The 22,858-nt window shown below is 45.2% G+C and overlaps 2 protein-coding genes across 13 annotated transcripts in view; one reads left to right on the top strand and one right to left on the bottom strand.

Moving 5' to 3' along the window:
• LOC100523624 (methylmalonic aciduria type A protein, mitochondrial) overlaps nt 1–12,940 on the top strand; it is a 99,756-nt gene extending 86,816 nt beyond the window's left edge. For 5 of the 6 annotated variants that reach the window (XR_002346751.1, XM_021101544.1, XM_021101546.1 and 2 more), the window contains one exon: nt 5,174–5,442. The gene's annotated coding sequence lies outside the window, so the exon portion shown is untranslated. Of the gene's footprint in view, nt 1–5,173; nt 5,443–12,891 lie in introns of those variants that run through there. The other variant, XR_002346750.1, reaches the window with a different exon arrangement.
• The window catches only part of ZNF827 (zinc finger protein 827), a 187,132-nt gene that overhangs the window by 5,678 nt on the left and 158,596 nt on the right, over nt 1–22,858 (bottom strand). For all 7 annotated transcript variants that reach the window (XM_021101536.1, XM_021101535.1, XM_021101538.1 and 4 more), the window contains 4 exons: nt 13,494–13,631; nt 10,756–10,927; nt 9,711–9,877; nt 239–430 (listed from right to left, as the gene is read on the bottom strand). In XM_021101536.1, coding sequence (XP_020957195.1) covers nt 239–430; nt 9,711–9,877; nt 10,756–10,927; nt 13,494–13,631 — 669 coding nt within the window. The remainder of the gene's footprint in view (nt 1–238; nt 431–9,710; nt 9,878–10,755; nt 10,928–13,493; nt 13,632–22,858) is intronic.

Below are 22,858 nucleotides of genomic sequence, written 5' to 3'. Positions count from 1 at the left end.
TCCGCACCGCAAGGGGTGGTGAACACGCAGGGCGTGAAATCCATCTCACACTCCCCTCCAGCCACCCCATATATGGATGCAAATCAAGCCCCAAAATGGAAAATTTTCGATGCTACAGTTCTCAGGCCTATATATCTGTTTTCCAACCTCGCTTCCCTCAAGGGCTCATTATGCTCAAGACCAGGTTATTCCGCCAGAGCAGGCAGGCTCGAGCAGGCTATCCCACCTCCTCCCCTACCTTTCTCTGGCTTCTCCTCGCTGTTCAGTGAGGGCTGGCTCCCAGGCACCACAGAGATGACCAGCAGGTTGTTTCCGCTCTTGTTTTTCTGGGAGCTATCTGAGTCGTCTTTGCTGTTGGCTGAATCACTCAGAGCTGACAGGGAAGAGGAAGAGGGGCTATTTGATTCACTGGGGGTCTTCCTGTCTTCCCCTGGAAAAACAAAACAAAACAAAACCTAGGTCTATTATTTAGGAGATGAAAACCCTAGAAGAATAGCAATTATGGGTGGGTGGGGGTGGAGAGGCTCATGGCTACATCATCTTTTGGAGAGCAGAGGCTGAGGTTTCCAGCTCTCCCACTGCTGTATTCCAGGTCCCAGTCACCCAGGATGATGACACTTGTGGTTTTGGGTCAAGAGGAGATACTCATTTGGCAAGCATTTAGCACGGTCTTATAATAATTATAATAAAATGACAATAAGAGTTAAGATAGGAGTTCCCGTCGTGGCTCAGTGGTTAACGAATCCGACTAGGAACCATGAGGTTGCAGGTTTGATCCCTGGCCTTCCTTGCTCAGTGGGTTAAGGATCCGGCATTGCCATGAGCTGTGGTGTAGGTCACAGACGTGGCTCGGATCCCTTGTTGCTGTGGCTCTGGCATAGGTCGGCGGCTACAGCTCCAAATAGACCCCTGGCCTGGGAACCTCCATATGCCACGGGTGTGGCCCTAGAAAAGGCAAAAAGACAAAAAAAAAAAAAAAAGAGTTAAGATAAATGTTACCACATTTTAGGAACTATGTCATGCTTTAAATGTGTCATCTCATCTTATCCTCTCAAAATTCTGATGAGGTGTGATTACTGTCAACCCCATTTTACAGAGAAGGGAAGGGAGGCAGGTCAGGTTAACATGGGCTTGGTCACGTGACTGGGAAGTGGTGAAGCCAGATTTCAGTTGGTGCAACTTGAGCATCCATGCTCTTCATCAGGGCACTGGACTCTCCCTCAAAACCAGGGGTAAACAAGTCAACAGGCTGTTAAAATCTGGTGTCGGGAGACTCCTGCTCTCATTCAAGATCGGGTGTCAGAGACTGGCTTCACCGTTGCTACTGAAACAACGGAGAAACCCAGACACAACTGATCACACAATCATTTTCACAACATTGGGCATGAGGCGATGACAAAGAGTGACCCCTGTGAGAGAGCAAAGACAGAGCGGGCCCTAGCACTGCCCTGTTTCTTGCCTGGAGAAACTTTACTTCCCAGGCTGCAGTGCAGGGATGGCGAACTGGCCAGCAGACTCACTGAGCGCAGGAGACAGAGCTGAGGATCTGAAAAGGTGAACATGGCTGGACTTTGCAGGACAGAGCAGCACAGGAGAGGAACTCGGAGACACTGAGCAGACAGGGATCAGAGCAGGTGTGTGAGGAGACTATCCCAAGTTGGAGGGAAAAAAGCCATCTGAAAGGCTTAGAGAACAGCATATATTTCCACTAGCCAGGTTAGAAAAATTCGTAACTCCCCAGTCACTGGGTAGAAAATTGAGGAAGATCTTTTTTTTTTTTTTTGTCTTTTTAGGGCTGCACATGCAGCATATAGAAGGGGTTGAATCCCAGGCTAGGGGTTGACGCAGAACTGCAGCTGTCGCCCGACACCGCAGCCACAGCAATGCCAGATCTGAGTCACATCTTTGACCTACACCACAGCCCACAGCGATGCCGGATCCTTAACGCACTGAGCGAGGCCAGGGATCGAACCTGAGTCCTCATGGATGTAATTGGGTTCGTTTCACTGTGACAACGGGAACTCCCTTCTTTTGTGTGTGTGTGAGGTTCTTATACTACACATGACGTGGTATAATATCACTTGAAAGTAAGCCATGATAAATAAAAATGGACATTATGAACCCCAAATAACTGGAGAGCTACACATTGTTCATGGACCAGAGACTCAATATCGTTAAGACATCAGTTCTCCCCAAGCCAATTCAATGCAACCCCATAGTTTTTAGGTGGCAATATTAAGGAGACTGTGCTTTAGTTTTTTTGAGTCAGCTAACTTAATAATCTAGATTAAAAAATAAATCCTATTTTATACATATAGGCATAAAAAAGTCCAAAGTAAACAAAGCCTTAATGGGGGTTACATCTAGCATGTGAACGGATCAGCGTTATGCTTATCTTTATTTGGTTTTCAAATTTTTCTAGAGTGACCATAAATGATTTGTCTCATTTTTAAAAGTTTATAAAAAAGAGGAAGGAAATATTTACCTGCTTACAATGTTTTCAGGTCCTGTTCCTGTCAGAATTGCACTTATGCCCAGAGCACACAACTTGTACTTCAGTTTACAATTTTCAAAATCATGTTCCTTAGCAAAAATCAACTTGGTTTCCAGGCAGACAGTATGTGACCTCACTTACCATGAGAAGCGAGGGAACATGCCTTTAAAATACAGCCTTCCCTTGGTACAAGGAGAAGCAGCACCATTATGCTTCTTCTTCTTCTTCTTTTTTTTTCTTTTTCCTTTTTTTGGTCTTTTCAGGGCCACACCCACCACATACTATGGAAGTTCCCAAGCTAAGGGTTGAATCGGAGCTGCAGCTGCTGGCCTACACCACAGCCACAGACACACCATATCTTTAACCCACTGAGCGAGGCCAGGGATCAAACCTGTGTCCTCAGGGATGCCAGTCAGATTTGTTTCTGCTGAGCCACGACGGGAACTCCTCATTCTGCTCTTAATCTAAATATTTCACCATTTCAGGCACATTTTGTACACAAATAGAATATTTTCAGTGGGGGGGCCCGGAGTCCCTGACGTTGCTTCACCAAAGCCATCCTCTAAGGCCAGTCTTACCAAGAGCATAATGTGAATGATTATTTTAAACAAGCTTTTGGAATTAAAACAGATAGTTTTAATTATCATCTTTAAGAAAAGCTTCAAGTACTCTCAGGCTTATGGCACTGGAGCGAGCTGCCTGAAGGAATAAATGCATAAAAGCTTCCTGCCCCCGCGCTCCCCGCCCCTCCACATCTCCCTTTGCTATATTTGTAAGGAGTGAGCCAGGGTGCCCTTGTCCTCCCAATCCAAGGTTCACTGTCATCCAGGTGGTCCTTGATCTTCCGCATCACAGAGATTTCTAGTGAAGGACACCTGGGCACTGGTAAGGCAACCTCCACCACTAGGACAGCCAACTGAAGACAACTTTAAAAACCTAAATATTTCATAATTTAAAATGACCCTAATTGAGAAATGGTGACCAGAAGAAAATACCATCTTGCCGCCCCAATACAAACATCATTCCATTTCTGGTATTCTTTTTACTTTTTAAGAAGTAAGCATCTCTATTTAAAATCATTGCCGAGTGGTTAGTAAGGACTTTACATTCAGAATCCAAAGTCAGAAGGCTCCCTGTACCATCAGCAGCTGTGTGACCTGGGACAAGGTATATTTGAGTCTCAATTATCTAAAAAATGGGAATGACACCTGCACCTGCCTCATATGTTTGTTGTGAGGATCAAATGGGTTTTTATACACAAAGTGTTTAAGAACAACCCCTGGAGGAGTTCCCACTGTGGTGCAACGTGATGGGTGGTATCTCTGCAGCACCAGGATGTGGGTTTAATCCCCAGCCCGGCACAGTGGGACAGTGGGTTCAGGATCTGGTGTTGATGCAGCTGGTGTAGGTCTCAGCTATGGCTCAAATCTGATCCCTGGCCTGGGAACTCCATATGCCACGGGGCAGCCAAAAAAGAAAAAACAAAACAAAACAAAACAATGCCTGGCTCATGGTAAGCACTGGAGAATATATTATTACTGTATTATAAACTATAACACATAACATTTATAAAATTTAATAATAACAAGACTTTGTATTTTCCCATGCTTTTATATACCTGGCACACAGCTGGCTCTCAAAAATTTATGGAAATAATTATGAATTAATAGTTTTAAATGATAGTATTAGATCCATGGAGTGTACTTATCCTAGTCTACTGAAATATTTCTTAAAATTAAATTTTAGGTTAAAATTAATATTCCACTGGCTGTTTTTTTTCCCCGAAACAGATAAATTCCCAGAAGTGGGATTACTGGGTCACAGAGCATTACATTTTCATGCCTCTTGATATATACTAATTAGTTTTCAAAAGTCCTACCACTTTGCAAGGCCATGGCCACAAGAGGATCAGCAACCTCTGGCAACAGTGGGGTAACATTATAAGACGCGCTCCTAACTTAATAGGTGGAAGATAAATCCCTTTCGGCTTTTAGTTTGACTGCTAGCGAGGTTGAATATTTTTCCTGATCTTAAATGATCAGCTTTTATTTCTTTTACTGTGAATTGGCCGTTCATGTCCTTTGTGAGTTCTTCAACGGGAAACCTCGAGTGTTACATACCAGTTTTATATGACTCTTCCATGTTGGAAATATATTATTAGCCTTTTGTCGTTTTGACAAACACATTTCAGACTGTGGGGGTTTTTTTCTTTGTTTTCCTTTCCCTTCTTTTTTGCTTTTCTCTTGCAAACAGGAGATATTTTCCTGTGTCAAATTCTTGATTCTTTTCCTTTGTGCCTTCATGTGGCACTCAATTTTTTTTTAAACTTTTTGAATGATTTTTATTTTTTCCATCATAGCTGGTTTACAGGTGGGTTTTTTTTTTAATTTTTTAAATGATTCACTTAAGCTTTTATAAATCCTTCTCCCTCTGTAAGTGTGATAAATATTCTATTTTCTTCAAGCTCTTCTAGGGCTGAGCTGTTAACAGGGATTAGGTAAGGTGTCTGGCACTTATTTTGGTGTTAGCGTGATGTGAAGTATTGGTGGTTGTAGTTTCCAAATAATTTGCTCTTCCAATTCCTCAATACCATTGTTGCAACATGTAAAAAACTGCAGCAAAATCTACATTGAGGAAGCACCAGAGGGGAAATTATTCCCTGGCTGATGTTCTCTGCAGGGACGAGGAGCAGGGGAGAAAGAGAAGAAGAAGAAGTCACTGAAGAAACACCAAACGGAGGACAGTTCTTCAGCATGAAGGAGGCTCAGCACTTCATTCATAGGCTTGCCTTGGGTAAGAGCTGCCAGTAAGGAAGTTGGGGGAAGCATGTGGATTCTAAGAGAAAGTAAAAATCTGCTACTGATGAAAGCTCAGCCTGTAGCTTATAACGTTACTCAGATAACAAGAAAGCACTTCCATGGAGAACAGTATGGCGGTTCCTCAGAAAACTAAATATAGAACTACTATATGACATAGTAATTCCACTCCTGGGGATCTATCTAGACAAAACTTTCACTGAAAAAGATCCATGCACCCCTATGTTCACTGTAGCACTATTCACAATAGCCAAGACATGGAAACAACCTAAATGTCCATAGGCAGATTAAGAAGATGTGGTACATATACACAATGGAATATTACTCAGCCATAAAAAATAACAAAAAAATTGCTATTTACAGCAACTTAGGTGGAACTAGAGACTCCCATACTAAGTGAAGTAAGTCAGAAGAAGAAAGACAAATAACACATGATTTCACCTATTAATAGTATTTTTTGTCTTTTTAGGGCCGCACCCATGGCATATGTAGGTTCCCAGGCTAGGGATCGAATCAGAGCTGTAGCCATGGCCTACACCACAGCCACAGCAACATGGGATCCGAGCCACGTCTGCAACCTACACCACAGCTCACGGCAATGCCAGATCCTTAACCCATGAACGAGGCCAGGGATTGAACCTATATCCTCATGGATGCTAGTCAGACTTGTTTCCATTGAGCCACAACGGAAACTCCCCCATATGATATCACATATGTATATCTGGGATCTAATATACATCACAAATGAACCTATATACAGAAAAGAAACAAATTATGGTCTTGGAGAACAGACTTGTGGTTGCCAAGAGGGAGGGGAGGGGGAGTGGGGGAGCCTGGGAGTTTGGGGTTAATAGATGCAAACTATTGCATTTGGAGTGGATAAGCAATGAGATCTGCTGTGTAGCCCAGGGAAGTATATCTGATCACTTGTGATGGAACATGATGAAGGATAAAGTGGAAAAAAGAAATGTATATGGACGTATGGCTGAGTCATTTTGTGTGCAGCAGAAATTGACAGAACATTATAAATCAACTATAATAAAAAAATTTAGAAAAAAATAAAAACTCCACCCCTCCCCCTAAAAAAGAGGGAGAGGGAGAAAGCACTTCCAGGAGTTCCCTGGTGGTCTAGAGGTTAGGACTCGGTGCTTTCACTGCTGTGGCCCAGGATGAATAGGAAAGCACTTCAGATTTCTGAGGGTCCTAAAATAAAAAATGCCCATTCTCACAACAGGTAAATCAAATGAGAGAACAAAGCTCACAGAATTAGAGACTCTCAGGCCTGTCCAGCATCTCTGGGACATTAAAAAACTCAGAGGATGGATGGAGGCCCAGAGAATGAGCTCCTACATTCCCAGTGCCATTTATAGTGACATGGGGTCTAAAATTCAACGTGTGCTCTCCTCCATCCCAAGGAACTTCTTCCACACAGATTACAGGCAGACCTCAGGGACACTGCAGGTTTAGTGCCGGACCACACCCAGAAGGCAAATACTGCAATAAGGTGAGTCACGTGGATTTTTGGTGTCCCTGTGCACAGAGAAGTTATGTTTGCACACACTGTAGTCTATTAAGTGTGCCACGGCAGTATGTGTTAAAAAACAATGCACATAAATTTAAAAATACCTTATGGCTAATAATTCTAACCAGCACCTGAGCCTTCAGCAAGGTGTAATTTCTTTGCAATAGTAACATCAAAGATCACTGATCACAGGACCACCATAACAAATAGAATAATAATGAATAAGGTGAAAATACGGCAAGAATTACCAAAATGGGACCCAGAAGCAGAAAGTGGGCAAATCCTGTTGGAAAAATGGTACCAATAGGCTCACTTGGTACAGGGTTCTACAACCTTCAATTTGTAGAAAAACAAAATCTGCAAAGCAAAATAAGGTAAAATGCAATAAAATAAGGCATGCCTCTATTTATGTAAGTCAGTAGACTCTAAGGTCAGGCAAAGGGCACAGTTAAGTAGTTTTCTTAGCACACACACATGAGTGTAGAAGTGCTTGCACACATCTATTCATTCACTGGATGAAGGCTTACTCCCCACCCACACTATGCAGCCACTGGTCTGGGCACTGGAAATACAGCAGCACCTCACATAAGCTCCTTATTCGCAGGAATGTGTATTGTTGTCTGTGTTACACAGCATATGTATCTTCTACAGCATATATATCCTAACTTTGCAATTACACAGTTTGTTTGTGTTGTCGTGTTGGGTTTTTTTGGCCACACCCACAGCACATGGGAGCTACCAGGCCAAGGACTGAACCTGAGCCACAGCTGTGGCAATGCCAGATCCTTAACCCACTCTGCCACCAGGGAACTTCCTACAGTTTGTTAATTATAGATTGAGACGCACATATTTGGGGTCAAATCCAAACTACCTCAAAGGAGCAGCTAAAGAAACCCTCACTGTGAGACTGTCAGCTTATCACAGAGGACAGCAAACTATAATCCTTGGGCCAAATCTAATCTCATGTTGTTGTAAATAAAGTTTTAGTGGGACACCACCAACCCCATTTATCTATAGGCTACTTCTGAATTCCAATGGCAGCTGACTAGTAGTGACAAAAGCTGTATGGCCTGAAAGCCTAAGATAGTAATGAACTGGCCCTTAAAAAAACAACAACAAAAAAACCCACCTTACTAGCACTCCTGGCTTCCAAAATAGGATACCGTCTTACTCCCTAAGAGCAGAGCTAAAGGCTCCCACTGTGTTAAAAAAAGGAACTCTACAATGCATTTCACTCTTGGCTCTCTGTGCTCAAAACAAGAAGGTTCTTCCCAGCCGGACCAGGGGCCCCACCATCTCAGCGGGGGTACAAGATCTTCGCCGTGTCCCCTGTGGCCATGGGGAGGTGAGTGAATCTGCACTGATAACGAGTGAATGTCAAGTTTCCAGTGATGACAGTTTGGCAATGCCAAGTCTGACTTCTTTCCAGCTGTCAAGGTTTCTATGGTTTCCTTGGGGTGGGGGGGGGCGGAGCTGGCTGTGGAGCTGGGAGACAGGAGGAAGGTTCTAGCCTGGGTTTGGGCATACTTCAGGGTAAGGAGGGTTAGAAGACAGGGAGCATAACAGAAAAGAGAGAGAGAAAAGGAAGATCTGAAAAGCCTGCGGCACTGGAAGTGAGGCTGGCCTTTCCCAACAACGGCCACTCCAGAGATGCTGACTTTAATTTGTCTTCGATGTGGGGTCCCCGGCTCACCTGCTGCTAAGGTGCTAATGTGGTTACGGTCAGACGACTGACTGTAAAAACGGCCCCTTTTCACTCAGCATAACAGCTCTCTGCAGACCTGTGAGTCATGGCTACTCAACTTAGTGACAAAAGCCAGTCTTTATTGCTGTTGGCATCACGGAGCCAAAGCGGCCGGTTAAAGCACGGAGAGTGGCTTCTGGGCCGTGCATGTTGTCAACACGGCTGGCAGGGCAATTCCACTTCCGGAGTCCTTTGAGCGCCGAGGAGGCAAGGGGCTGAGAGCTGACCTGGCACCCAGGGCCGGCAGTCAGCACCGCCAGCTCGTGACCTGTAAGCAAAATGCAGGGGGGCGCTCCTCTTCGTTGTCGCTTAATGACTCCCCGCTGGTGTCACTTATAACCATCTCGTGGGAGAGGAGGACTGCGTGGTGAAGCCAGGGTGTCCCCATCATGAAGTGGAAGAAGTTAACCAGCATGGCAAGAGTAAAGGCTTAAGCTAGAGGCCCTTTCCTTTACTTAGTCTTGGCCGCAGCCCAGAGAGGGACTATTTCGGGAGAAGCAGGTTTTCTGCGCCATGCATCATTCTGGACGGTGTCAGGGCTGCAGGTTCAGGGAGGAGGAGCAGAGCTTGCCCTCGCCCCTCTAAACAGCAAGGTGCATACCTCTGCCCAGGATTGCGTGGGGCGGTTGGAGCAGCAGTGACAGAGAGGAGGTGCCAGCATGAAACTGTCTTGTTCCAAGTTTCTGGACTCACACCCTGGTTGGGGACCTTGGACAGAACTCCTGACCTCTGTGAAGCCTCAGTTGCTCCACCTGTGTAATACGCCTACCACAGTATCAACCACAGAGTGGTGCTTTAGGACTTACATGAGATGCAGGGTGCAAAGGGGCAAGCCTGGGACGTGGCGCAGGCTCGATGACTATTAACTATGATGACGAGGACAACCAGCATGAGGAACAAGCCAAGAGCCCACACCTCTCCCCTGCATGTGAGCCTGTGAATCTGTCAGATCAGCCAGGCACAAGTCAGGCCAGGCCATGGTGCTGTGGCCACAGGGGATGTGGCTCGGCTGCCCTGGGCAAGCGCCTCCTTCTGGAAGGAAACGTCCGTGTGGCATGGCCGGCAGATGCCCCGGCTGTGGGGGACGCCTGGGTATGGAGGAGAGAAGGGAGAAGGGGCTACAGGGAGGGTCACCTGTGTGCTTGGTGCCGACGTGCGCCTTTATCTCCGCTTCCTCCATGGTGACGAAGTCGCAGGCCATGCAGCAAATGGAAAACATCCACTGCTCCTTGTCCACGTGCAGCGACATGTGGCTGACAAACTGGACGTTGAGCTCCGTCTCAAATCCACACACATGACAGCTGTACAAGAGGGTGAGGGGGAAGAGGGGAGAGAGAAGAGCGATCTTCTAAACGGAGGCCGCCTCATGGCCATGCGACACTCCAAAATCCAGACCCCGACATGCCTTCCTCCCACCAAGAGGCTTAGCGTTAGAAAACTCTCCTGCTTTCTGCGGATGCCCCTCTGAAGCGGTCACTGGGCCAGACGGATTAAGTGCTCACATAACGTAACAATCCCATACTTGCTCTACCAATGCTAAATAATCATAAAGTTAATTAAAAATTACAGATTCCAGATGCTACACCTGATTCCCTTGGGCAAAGAGATGCAGGGCAGCCTTGCCAAGATATTAGTGGGGCTGGTGCGCTGATAAACTCAGGCTGGATTCCACAGCAAGCCTGAAAACTTGGATGTTATAGAAACCAAGGCTTGATCCATGGTTGACTGTGGTGCAAGGAACACAACCTTCCAGGTACTAAAGGGTAACTGAGTCCAGGGGAAATACCCAGTTCTTCCAGGGCTAGTTCCTCTGGCTTCTCAGATTCATTTTCTTCATAGCATCATTCGCAGGAAGCAGCGAGGTGCTCCGTTACAAAGGTCAGAGCTTCCTGGATGCAGGGACCTCACAGCTAATAACCTCCAGGGTCTTGCCACTCCTGGATCTCTGACCCACCGAGCCATGTCCAAGACTATCTCCCTTTCAATGAACTCTCCCAGGGCCACCCACGCCAGGAGGGGAGTCAGCACAACACAGGGTTCAACCCAAACCAAGCAAATATTCAAAGGGAGGTCAGCCCTATGACGGAGATGCTTTGTCAGCTGTGCCTCAAAGAGACGGGCTTGGAAGGTTCCAGGAAGTCTGGGACGCCTGGACTGGTGGGTTCCACTGGTGGCTCACCTGTAATAATAACGGTGCTTCTTCCCATCACTGCCTTCAGAGGTGACAGCGCTGACAATGTCCTCGGTGTCCGTACTCACCAGCTTCACCGAATGGACGGTCAGATGCTGGTTCAGGTTTGCACGGCACTTAGCAGCATAGGGGCACAAGTGGCATTTGTATTTTCTTTCCTCTGGGGGACAAGGAGCAGGAAAAAAAAAAAACCCCAAAACCACACTCAGAAATGAAATCCCAATACCTTGCAAAAGATCACTTACAGGTATCAAGGGAAGGCGGGTTCAAATCTCATTTCAAATGGGGACAAAGGAACACTTTGTCACTATCTAAAAAAGTCACTATCTAAAAAGTCACTATCTAAAAAGTCTTCACAAGGCAGGTCACGAAAGTATGTTAATACTTTCAAAGGTTGGAGTTTCCATTGCGGCTCAGTGGAAACAAATCTGACTAGCATCTATGAGGATGCAGGTTCAATTCCTGGCCTCGTTCAGTGGGTTAAGGACCAGGCATTGCCATGAGCTGTGGTATAGGTCACAGACTTGTCTTGGATCCTGAGTTGCTCCCAAGAGTTGTAGTGTAGGCCGGCAGCTGTGGCTCTGATTCAACCCCAGCCTGGGAACCTCCATATGCCGCAGGTATGGCCCTAAAAAGACAAAAGAATAGAGTCTTTTCTTTAGGATTTTTGCATTGGTATTAATAAACGAGGTTTTTGTTAAGTTTGGGTATTAAGGTTACCTTTTCTTCAAAGTATGAACTGTTGAACTTTCTTTTTCTAACATTTGGAAAAGGTGAATAATATCAGAATTTCCTGGTCTCAAAAGGTAAAAAAGAACCCAGCTGGCAAAGTTTCTGGACCTGATGTATCTCTTCTATTTTCTTTCTCAACTCCCCTTTGGCAACTGATTTACTTACTTTTTCTTTTTCTTTTTTTGCTTTTTAGGGCCTCAATGGAAGTTCCCAGGCTAGGGGTCGAATTGGAGCTGCAGCTGCCAGTCTACACCACAGCCACAGCAATGAGGGATCCGAGCCGAGTCTGTGACCTACACCACAGCTCACAGCAACACCGGATCCTTAACCCACTGAGCAAGGACAGGGACTGAACCTGCGTCCTCATGGACACTAGACGGGTTGATTAATGCTGAGCCATGAAGGAAATGCCTACTCACATTTATTTTCCCCTCATCGTGGGTCAAGGTTGGAAATTATCTGAAATTATCTACATCATCTAAAATTTCAGCCTTTGCCCCTTCTGCCCTGCTCCTCCAATAATTCTTAAATTTTCTAATTATGCCTCCTTTTTCATTGTTAAGTTTGACTATTTTGTTTCATTTTTCTTTTTTCATCAGATTAAAGGGATTTATTGATTTTATGGTCTTCCTAGATTTTGGTCTTTTACTAATTCCTTAAGATGCGTGCTAAGTTCCTTTATTTTTGTCTTTCTTCTCTTCTAATTAAAACGTTTAAGTCTATAAATGTTTCTTGGACCGAGCTGTAGCTGTTTGTTCCAGGTTTTGTATGAAGTTCTCCTAACATTCCTTCTGGAAGTCTAGAATTTGAGATTTTCTTCCTTTTCTTTGATTCAGTTAGGTAGGCCATTTTGTGATCCTCAGTTATTCTAAATTTCATTTAATTTTGCTCAGTGAATGTGGCCTATAGAACGTCTACTCTTTTGAACATGTGAAAATTTTCTTCATGGCTAAGTATATGACTAAATTTTGTCTTTAGTGGTTTAATATTTAAGATTAAAAGTATTAAAGAGTTCCCTTGCGGCCCAGTGAGTTAAGGATCTAGTGTTGTCATTATAGTGGCTCAGGTCACTGTGGTGACATGGGTTCAATCCCTGGCCTGGGAACTTCCACATATTAAGGACATGGCTCCCCAAAATATAAAAAAATATATACATAAAAAGAGAAAACTGATCTTATACTAATACTGTTTGTCTTTTGCCTTCTTTTTTATTTTGTGTGATATACAAAACCTTTTTTTTTCACTTTGTTTTGTGTTTCCTGTAAATAAGACACTTTTGAATTTTTAACAGTGTAAAAATTGAAACACTTCATTTTCTTCTTTCCATCTTTCTTTTTGTTTACTGTGTGTGTGTGTGTGTGTGTGTGTGTGTGTGTGTGGACTTGCCCACAGCATGCGAAAGTTCTGGAGTCAGAGATTAAACTCACACCACAGCAGTGACGACACAGGATCCTTAACCTGCTGCACCACGAGAGAACTCTGCTTTATTTAATATCACTTTGACCTAACTCCTTTTGTCCTGGATTATTATTGCTGCATTGATTAAGTTACTATTTATTTGCTCTTCCAGTTCCCACCACTCAGAACAAACCATGTTTTTTACTATTCTATGTAAATAAAGACAAGAGACTGTTTCTCCACCAAGGGGCTCTTTCCCGCTCTGCTCCCACCTCTGACAATAAGATGGGGTGCAGCCCCAGCCCCTCTGCACCCTCAAGATGTGGGCAGTAAACTCCTCAGGGCTGAGCGATTTTACCTGGACACACCCACACGTGTATCTTTTCTCATCAATCCTCCTTGAACTCAATGGGTCCTTTCAACACAAATACCGAAACCCTTTCCAAGAGTCTTATTTGAACCTGCCAGGGAAGATGGCTCGAAAAGGTCAGGATAAAGACGATCCCACCATTCCAGCTACACGTCTCTTAGAAAAGGCAGCTTGTTGAAGCCGGCGATCCAGAGGGCGCGGCAGGAGGGAGCGGGCTCGGACTCACCTGTGTGCAGCGAGAGATGCCGAGACAACGTCTGCTGTCGGCCAAACACTTTCCCACACACGTCACAGGGGAAAAGCTGGTCGTTGAATTTCCAGGACGGCAATCCGTTTCCTGCCTCTAGGACGATCTTTTCTGTCTCTGGGCCAAAAGAACAAAGCAGCATGAGGACTCAGCAGGGCAACAAGAACACATTCCAGTTTAGTTAACACTCGGGACCTAAGCAGAGGCTTCCTTCTGAAGAATGTGGCTGGGAAACCGCCAGAATCCAAGTAACCTCCACACGTAATGCTCCCTTCGTGTCTCTAAGAACGCCATTCTTGGTCAAAGAGAGACTCTTGGCCTGTGTTGTCCGAGGAGGAAGAGATGATCCTCTCCCCTTCTAGGTTCTTCTGGCTGCTCTAAGAATTGAACTGACATGACACAGATGAACAGGAGAGAAACAACCATTTAATGATGTGTCTACATGGGAGAGACCCAGGAAAACTGAGGAACCTGCAGAAAGCCACCTGCAGCTACAGACAAAAGAGGATGTTGGGATGTGGGGGTGGGACTTGAATGGAGAGGAAGGCAATTCACATGGAGGTGAAAAAGCAAAGGTTTGCTAGACAAATGTTTGCTGGGCCAGCAGAGACCACGGGAGGCCAAGTGGACTCTGGTCTATCAGCTCTGCAGAGTTTTCCCCTATCATACTCAGCTCCTGTTCTTTGCAGACATTTCTGGTGATGGCTCTGTTCCAGGCACAGACCCCCTATCTACACTCTTTCGGCAGTTAGGGGAAGAAGTTCAAAGGTTCAGGCCTGGGTTGTTTTCAGCTCAAAATAATCCCCACGCCCAAGAGGCACCTGCTGGGGTGGCCAATTCTTCACCTGCTGGGGTGGCCAATTCTGCACCTGCTGGGGTGGCCAATTCTGCTCCCCTTCAGGCCTGGGGGTGGGGGGGGATAGCCTGACTAACGTTTGGTCAAGGATAAAGTCCTGATCAGAACACGCCCTCGAGGAATTCCCGTCATGATTCAACAGAAATGAATCTGACTAGTATCCATGAGGACGAAGGTCCAATCCCCTGTCTAGCTCAGTGGGTTAAGGATCCAGCATTCCTGTGAGCTGTGGTATAGGTCCTAGATGAGGCTCGGATCCTGAGTTGCTCTGGCTGTGGCACAGGGCAGCAGCTATAGCTCCGATTTGACCCCCTAGTCTGGGAACCTCCATATGTCGAAAGTGCGGCCCTAAAAAGAAAAAAAGAAAAAAAAAAAAAAAAAAGACAGAGAATGCCATTCTTGTAAGCTGTGGTGGCAAAGGGATTCCACTTTTACTCGAGGCTCCATGTTTTCTCTCTTCCTCATTAAAGGTCAGCTGCCCCAACCCGCTAGCAGGGGGATGGCACAGTTTAGCACTGCACCTGGTATACAGCTGGTGCTCCATACGTATGTCCTGAATGAGTGAAGGGTTGAGTTGCATATTAAAAAGCCCAAAAATGTAGACTCTTGCCATGAGACAGTAAATCAAGAAGGTTGAATCTTAGATTCTGATATATAAAAATAAATGATTTAGCCTCCTAAAAGGAAATACACTCTCACGGCCCTTAATGGGGAGGAAAAAAAAAAAAGCCGTGCCCTAGAGTCTGGGTTGGGCAAAACCTTTAGGGAGGAACGTAATGTAACACAGATGCAGGAATGACAACTGCACACGGCTTGCTATGGTCTGAATGTGTGGGTTCCCCTAAATTCATTTGTTGAAAGCCTACTGCTCAAGGTGATGCTTTTTGGAGGTGAGACCTCGGGAAGGTGATTAGGTCATGAGGTTGGATCCTCACAAGTGGGATTAGTGCCCTTAAAAAAGAGGCCCCACGGGGCAACCTGACCCTTTTTGCCATATGTGGGCCCAGCAAGAAGTAGGCAATCTGTGTCCAGGAGGAGGGCCCCACCCGACCACGATGGTACCCAGATCTAGGGTTTCTCACCTCCAGGGCAGTGAGCGTAAACACTTTTCTTGATTATAAGCTCCCCAGTCTGGGGTATTTTGTTACGGCAGCCAGAACGGACTCCGACACTGCTCCACATAAAACTCTAGGGAGGTTTATACAAGAGTATACGACCAGAATTTCCCCAAAGGTCTCATCGTATTGAGGGAAATGACGAAAGTCACAAGTCCATCTGTACGTAATTCACAGTCATGAGTAAAATCCCTGAAAACGTTAATACCATCTCCTGTTATCTTAAAATGTTCTTATTTTCTCATCATCCATCGGGTTACCTCTAATTTTCGCACTGAACTGTAAGGAATGACGCAGATCTTCCTTCTACAGTAAGATAAGGACAGAGGTGACAGAGTACCAAAACATACCAAAAAGAGGGAAGGGAACACTTACTTGTCTTCACCACTAATGGGGCTTTAGGCCTGACTCCGAAGAGCAAGACAATATAATTCACAGAGTCAACATCCTGTCCTTCACCTCAGTAAATGACTGTGAATGTTCTTACTGCATCATGGTACCTTCTAGAACCAGGTACCACGTGGCCATAACTAAAGGGTGGAAAGAACTTTTCCCTAAGATCTGAGCAGATGAAAACACTGGGCAGCAACAACATTGGAACAAAGAACTTGGGTTCCCTTGATTTGGTTCAAAGTGCTTCCCAAATGCAAATGCAGGCTCCCTCTGTTTTGGGGGAGTCGCCTGGATCAATGTTCATTTGAATTCAGATCTACCAGAGAGTGTAACCTCAGGAAAGAAGAAACACATACGAACGTATGTTTGGAAAGGGGGGAATGATGGTGAAATTGCAAAAATGTTTGCTGTGTGGCACCTGCCAGCAATCCTAACACTGATAAGGCACATCTATTGATTTATCTGTGTTTGTTAAACGCAGCTCTTCAGGCCTCAAAGAGAAGAGCCGGTCTTTTTATTAGAAAAGGAATGTGTGGCTGCAAACCTCAGAGGGGAAGGGGAGGGATTGTGGGGGAGGGGAGGTGAAGAGGGAGGGGCAGGGCTCTGAACTGTAAGGACCAGAACCACTCTCAGATGACTGTCCTTGAGTTCAGGCCATGGCCATTTCCACCGGACAGCGACGAGAGGGTATTTTAGTGGTTCCTTTGAAGTGTGTAATCAAAACAGCGCTTCAAAGGAGGATGAGAGTAATAATTATAAGGAGAGATCAAAAGGGTACAGGGTCTTCCAATACATTCACAACAAGAATGAACTAATTGGGTCACATACCGAACAAGTAAATGCAATTAAAAAGGAAGAAGTCTCTTAATAATTCTTTCAAGTATTAGTCACATACTCGAGGAGTTGAAGCATCATGAAAAGTCCAATCCCCTCCACTGGCCTAGAAAACCACTAGAACCATGAAGGCTGTGCTAACAGGAAGCACATCCTGCAGCCGTGGTGAGAGGAGCCAGAGGTACCACACCTGGGCCTGGACCCTGAGCCTTGTCCCGGGATGGGCTCCTCTCACCACCTGCTGTCCCATTTCATTTTACACGGAGGAGCAAAGCACGCTCATTCCAGAATGTGACCTTGAAATCACAGCAGGGGAGAGGCTGGGGGTGGAGGCCCAGGGCATTGGGTGGGGGAGATGGATCACTTTGCTGAAGCAAGTACTAAGGCCTGCTCCTCTTTTTCTGGAGCTGAACAAAGCTCAGCAAGATACCATGTTCTCCCACATGTCCTGGAGATTCTGTCACCCACATGCCATGGGGGAAACCTCAGAATCCCTCTTTTTTTTTTGTCTTTTTAGGGCCATACCCTTGGCATATGGAGGTTCCCAGGCTAGGGGTTGAATCCAAGCTATAGCTGCCAGCCTACACCACAGCCACTGCAACGTGGGATCTGAGCTGTGTCTGTGATCTACACCACAGCTCATGGCAACACTGGATCCTTAACCCACTGAGTGAGGCCAGGGGTGGAACCTATGTCCTCATGGATGCTAGTCAGATTTGTTTCTGCTGAGCCACAACAGGAACTCCTCAGAATCTTTTTTGATTTCACCTTCTCTCTCTCTTTCAACACATCCAATCAGTCACCAAAACCTGTCCATGTGGTTCTAGTGTGAAATCTGAATGTGATGATCACCAGCAAAGCCAGGCTTTGGGGTGACCAAAGTCTGCCTTCCAGAAGCAGGATTGGCCCCACTCCCCTGGAAAGCTGCTAGCCGTGACCCCCGGCTCTCAAGAAGGCGGCACTCCAGAGTGAGCAGCATACTTTGTCTGCAGCTCCTGAGCAAAAGTTAGCAAAAATATTTAAAACTCTTTAAATTGTGAACCTATTGATAAATGTTTATAAAAACCGATATATATTTTTTTCTGTGCTAATCTCTGCCTGTTAGCAATACAGACTAGCCCGACATGAAGAGAACCACTGGTGGACAGTGAGGAGTATCCCCAGGGTGTGTGTTTTAAAGCTCAATCCATCGGCTCAGGCACCATGCTCCAGCTCCTTCCTGGGGAACTGACTGAATTGGCCTGACTACCTCTGTGGTCATATGCTACAGATTTAACAAAAAAATACCATGTTTGGATTTTTGCATGTGAGGATACTGTGAAAGCTAAAATTGCCCTTTTTTTTTCTTTCCTTCTTTTTTCACTGAACCCATGACACGTTGAAATTCCCAGGCCAAGGATGGAACTCTCACCGAAGTTGCGACCTGTGCCACAGCTGCAGCAATGACGGCTCCTTAATCCACTGTGCCACAAGGGAACTTCCTAAAATTGCCATATTTTAATGTAGTTTTTCCTGTTCTTTGATTTTTGATAAACTTGGGAAACCAAAAAAAAACCAAACCAAAACAAAACAAAAAAAACCCCAAAACCAACAATACCTCAAAGATCTTTCTGGAACCCCACTGCCTTATCTGAGTCATTGTTCACCAGAATTGTTCCAAAGACCTCCTCAACAGCCTCCTGGGTATCAGACACTCTCAATTCCAACAGCCCCTCCTCCAGGGTTCTAGAATGATCTTTCCGAGGCACAAATCAGCTCATGTTTTCCACGTCCTGTGCTCCAATGGCTCCCCAAGGCCAGGCTCCTGCACGTGGATCCAGAGAGCCCTCACATTCTGGCCCAACCGTCTCCCACCTTCAGCCCCCCACCTCACCTCCCGCCACCCATCGCTCAGTGGAGTGAGCAACTGGCCTCCAGGGAACAAGCAAGTCCCTTTGGAGCTGTCAATGCTTTTGTCTTTTTTTTTTTTTTTTTTTTTTAGGGCCACACCCTCGACAAATGGAGGTTCCCAGGCTAGAGGTTGAATAGGAGCTACAGTTGCCGGCCTACACCACAGCCACAGCAATGCCGGATCTTTAGCCCACTGAGCGAGGCCAGGATCGAACCTACACCCTCACCAACACTAGTCAGGTTTGTTACTGCTAAGTCACAACGGGAACTCCACCAATGCTTTTGAACCAACTATGCCTCCACCATAAGCGACTCCCCATCTAAGCACTTCCGCACACAAATTCATTTTCAAGCCCCATCTCAAACTGCATCCTCAACCTGCTGAGCTGCCATGGGAAATTCTTTTTTTTTTTTTTTTTTTGTCTTTTTGTCTTTTTTTTTCTAGGGCCACACCAGCAGCATGTGGAGATTCCCAGGCTAGGGGTCTAATCGGATCCTTAACACACTGAGCAAGGCCAGGGATCAAACCTGCAAACTCATGGTTCCTAGTCGGATTCATTAACCACGCCGGGAACTCCCATGGGACATTCTTAATTGAAACCCCTCCCATGATTACACTTGGTCTTAGGACTTCGGATGTTAGGTCTGGCTTTTGACAAGCTTTATTCCAAGACACATGCATCCTGTGAAGAATTCTCCACATTCACTGTCAACAGCAATAAATGTTTGGCTAACTAAGCCCATTTCCATGTTAATGCTCTCCTTTTGTTCCACTAAAAAACCTTTTAAAAAGGTTTTAAGATTATTAAGAAATTTGCTTTTTAAAAACCTTTAATTGAAACATAACACAAAACAGAAAAATTCACTTAACGCTAACTACTTTTAAATCAGTCCAAAGTTATGAAGTTTGGAATAGAAGTATTATTTTTAAGAATTTGCTCTTCTTCATCTTTATTCCCATACCCCTTAATATTTGTTTCATTATTTTAAGAAGTTGTGAATGATTTTCATTTCTTTTATAGCAAAATACTTGTTAAATGATTATCTATTTCTTATCCAGTATCTCAGAGGATTTTGTCTCCTACAAGGCATTTTTATTTCTCTTTATCCTCTTACCCTCTATGTCCTGAGATAGCCATAAATTGCTCCTCTAAATTCCTGGCTACTCAGTACTATCTGATTGGATGTTTTTCTACTTTTCCAACTACGGTCTTTGCTTTGAATGCCATTAGGGTGTCTCCCTCTTCCTTAAATGCATTTTTGTTTTTGTTTTAAATGAAGTAAATTGGTGCACAGGAACAAGCACTTTTATCCCTTAGTTGGGACTATGGGAACAGGGTGTTTGGAGGGTTACCCCATCTTTACAGGTCCCATAAGAGCCTCTTAGCGTGTCCCCTTTACAGTGACCTGAGGCCCCTCATTCATAATGGGACAGTATACCAAACTCTTGCTCTTGGGATCTAGTGACCCAAGAGGACATGTCTCATTTCATGCACAGGTCCTGGGAAGATAAAGCCCATCAAGGATTTCTCCAAAAATTTTCCATAAAATAAACCCATCTGGTAGACTCTGTGAGGCAGTTCTATTAAACTCTACTTGACAGAACACTGGCTCAGTAGAGGACGCAACTTTCTTTGAATCCACATCTTTCATTTCCATGAGGATGAAACCACGGCATAAAATTATAGGACCTCGTCCATCCCAGTGCACCCCACAACCTGTACGGGGCTGAGAAACAGAATCAACGTTTCCAGAGTCACTAAGGCTCCGCTCCATCCTGCCCCCAACCTTTGCTCGGGGGGAACCTTAACCTTAATCTTGTTCAATAGTCTCTTTTTACACATAAGGAAACCAAGGCCCAGAGGACGGAAGTAACTGCCCAGGTAACCCGGCTGGGATCAGACCCGCCATCTCACTGAAGCTCCTCCAAGCCAAAGGGGCCTCTCGAATCATTGCCAAAGCCTTCAACAAAAGAGAGGGATTTTTCTTTCTCCTCCAGTGTCTTGGCTCTGCATTTAAATTCTTGGTTACAAGTGGACAGGTGTAGATTCAGCAACAATTCATAGACACTAGGGTTTCTTTCCAACCCCCTTCTTTTTTTTTGTCTTTTGTCTTTTGGGGGTCGTACCCGTGGAATATGGAGGTTCCCAGGCTAGGGGTCGAATTTGAGCTGTAGTCATCAGCCTACACCAGAGCCGCGGCAACGCAGGATCTGAGCCGCGTCTGCGACCTACACCACAGCTCATGGCAACACCAGATCTTTAACCCACTGGGTGAGGCCAGGGATCGAACCCACGTCCTTGTGGATGCTAGTCAGGTTCCTTAACTGCTGAGCCACGACGGGAACTCCCCTGTCCCTCTTCTTGTAAGTGTAGGCCTAGACTATTTCCAGCCCCAGAGAAGTTAGAAACTTCAGTGTGTCAAGAAGTAGAATGAAGAAGGAACAAGAAGATCAAGTAGGAAAATCTTAGAAGCCAAGCCCCTCGTAGATGAACTGCTTATTACCGAAGAAAGTTCCCTTGGGCCTTTCATTGACATTTGGGGAACATTTTTGTTAAAAACAAACAAACAAACAAACAAACAAAACCCCTTCAAAGAACAAGGGCAAAGGAAAGGCCTTTAGTTTGCTTCTTTTCAGTTTGACCACTGTTTAGCTCCCTGACTGGTGTATCATCCGGCTTTGCCGGTGTGCTTCACTGTGTGAGAAGATCCCTGTTTCTCCTGCCAGAATAATCCTCCCAAAGAATCATCGCTCAACCTGACTTTGGCAAGAGAAATGTGGAGGGAGAAGGCTTTATTTGGTTAAAGCCGTAAAGCAAAAGACTGGCCAAAATGTGACCTCAACACATAAATAACTGTCCAGATTGACTAAATCCGCATCAGCTGCTCAATGGGGAAGAGGCTCTGGGGGCCACGTGGGTTTTCCATTATGACAGATGGTATTTTGATTCCTTCTTTCTTTCATCATCAAGCCTGGAGAGTTTCGAGGCATATCTCAAATGAAATTCTGAAACCCTCTGTCTTTAGAGTCACTACTCGTGAGTAGGTTAAAACCTACCCAGTCGTTCTCCAGGCAGGGCATGTGATTTTTCTGGTTAGTCCTTGTTCCCACTGGCCCTATGCTTTGCTTTTGAGGGCTTAAGACAAGCTGCTACCTTCCAAGGGCTGCTTACAAATTAAAGAGTTGTCGGTAATTTAGAACTCTTGAGGGGGTTAGTATCTTTGCCCTAGTGTGTGTAGTTCTATATCATTTGACAAATGCTTTTTCCTTTATTTTATTTTTTTCTCTTTAGGGCTGCACTTGTGGCATATGGACGTTCTCAGGCTAGGAGTTGAATCGGAGCTGCAGCTGCCAGCCTACACCACAGCTATAGCCACTAGGGCTGAGCTGTGTCTGCGACCTAAACCTACACAGCTCATAGCAAAGCCAGATCCGTGACCCACTGAGTGGGGCAGGGATTGAATCTGTGTTCTCATGGATACTAGTCGGGTTCATTTCCACTGAGCCACAATGGGAACACTTTTTCCTTTAAAAGGTCACTTCAACCTACAGTAATTTGTCAGGTCCTAACAAGTCTATTAGGTTGCTTATAACCACCTCTCTGCAGGTCTTGGTGCAACCAAATCCTCCTTTAAAGATCATTCCAAACAATCCCTCAAAGTATGGGATTTTTCTGCTGGTCAAGATGTCAGATCAAGGAACAGCTAAGATAGCAGAATTTAGCAAGAGTCAATCTGTGCTCAATTAAAAATACTGGGTGGAGATTCTTAGGCATAAAAGAGTGCACAGCCTTGATCTTCTTCGGGCTCATAATGCTTAACAAACTTGAACATTAAAGTCCATGCATAAATCTAAGAAGTATTTCTCCAAAATTTTTCAGGAAATAAATCCATCTGGTACAATCTAGGAGGGAGCGCTGTCAAACATTCCTTGACAGATATTAGATCAAGTGGAGAACTCGGATTTCTTCAAATCTCACTCCTTCCTTTCCATGAAGATGAAACCGAGGCATAAAATTCTAGGACCTCTCTCACCCCAGTGCACCCCACAACTTACACAGGGTGGAGAAAGAGAATCAAGATTTCCAGAGTCACTAAGGCTCCATCCTGCTCCAAACCTTCGATCAGGGAGGGACCTTAACCTTAATCTTGGTCCATGTTCTCTTTTCACACATAAGAAAACCGAGGCCCAGAGAACGGAAGTAATTGCCTCACAGTCTCCTTCAAGCTCCTCTCAACCATAAGACATCAATGCC

This window comes from Sus scrofa, chromosome 8, assembly GCF_000003025.6.
Source record: "Sus scrofa isolate TJ Tabasco breed Duroc chromosome 8, Sscrofa11.1, whole genome shotgun sequence".
Classification (NCBI taxonomy): domain Eukaryota; kingdom Metazoa; phylum Chordata; class Mammalia; order Artiodactyla; family Suidae; genus Sus; species Sus scrofa.
This window is presented reverse-complemented; position numbering and strand designations above follow the sequence as displayed.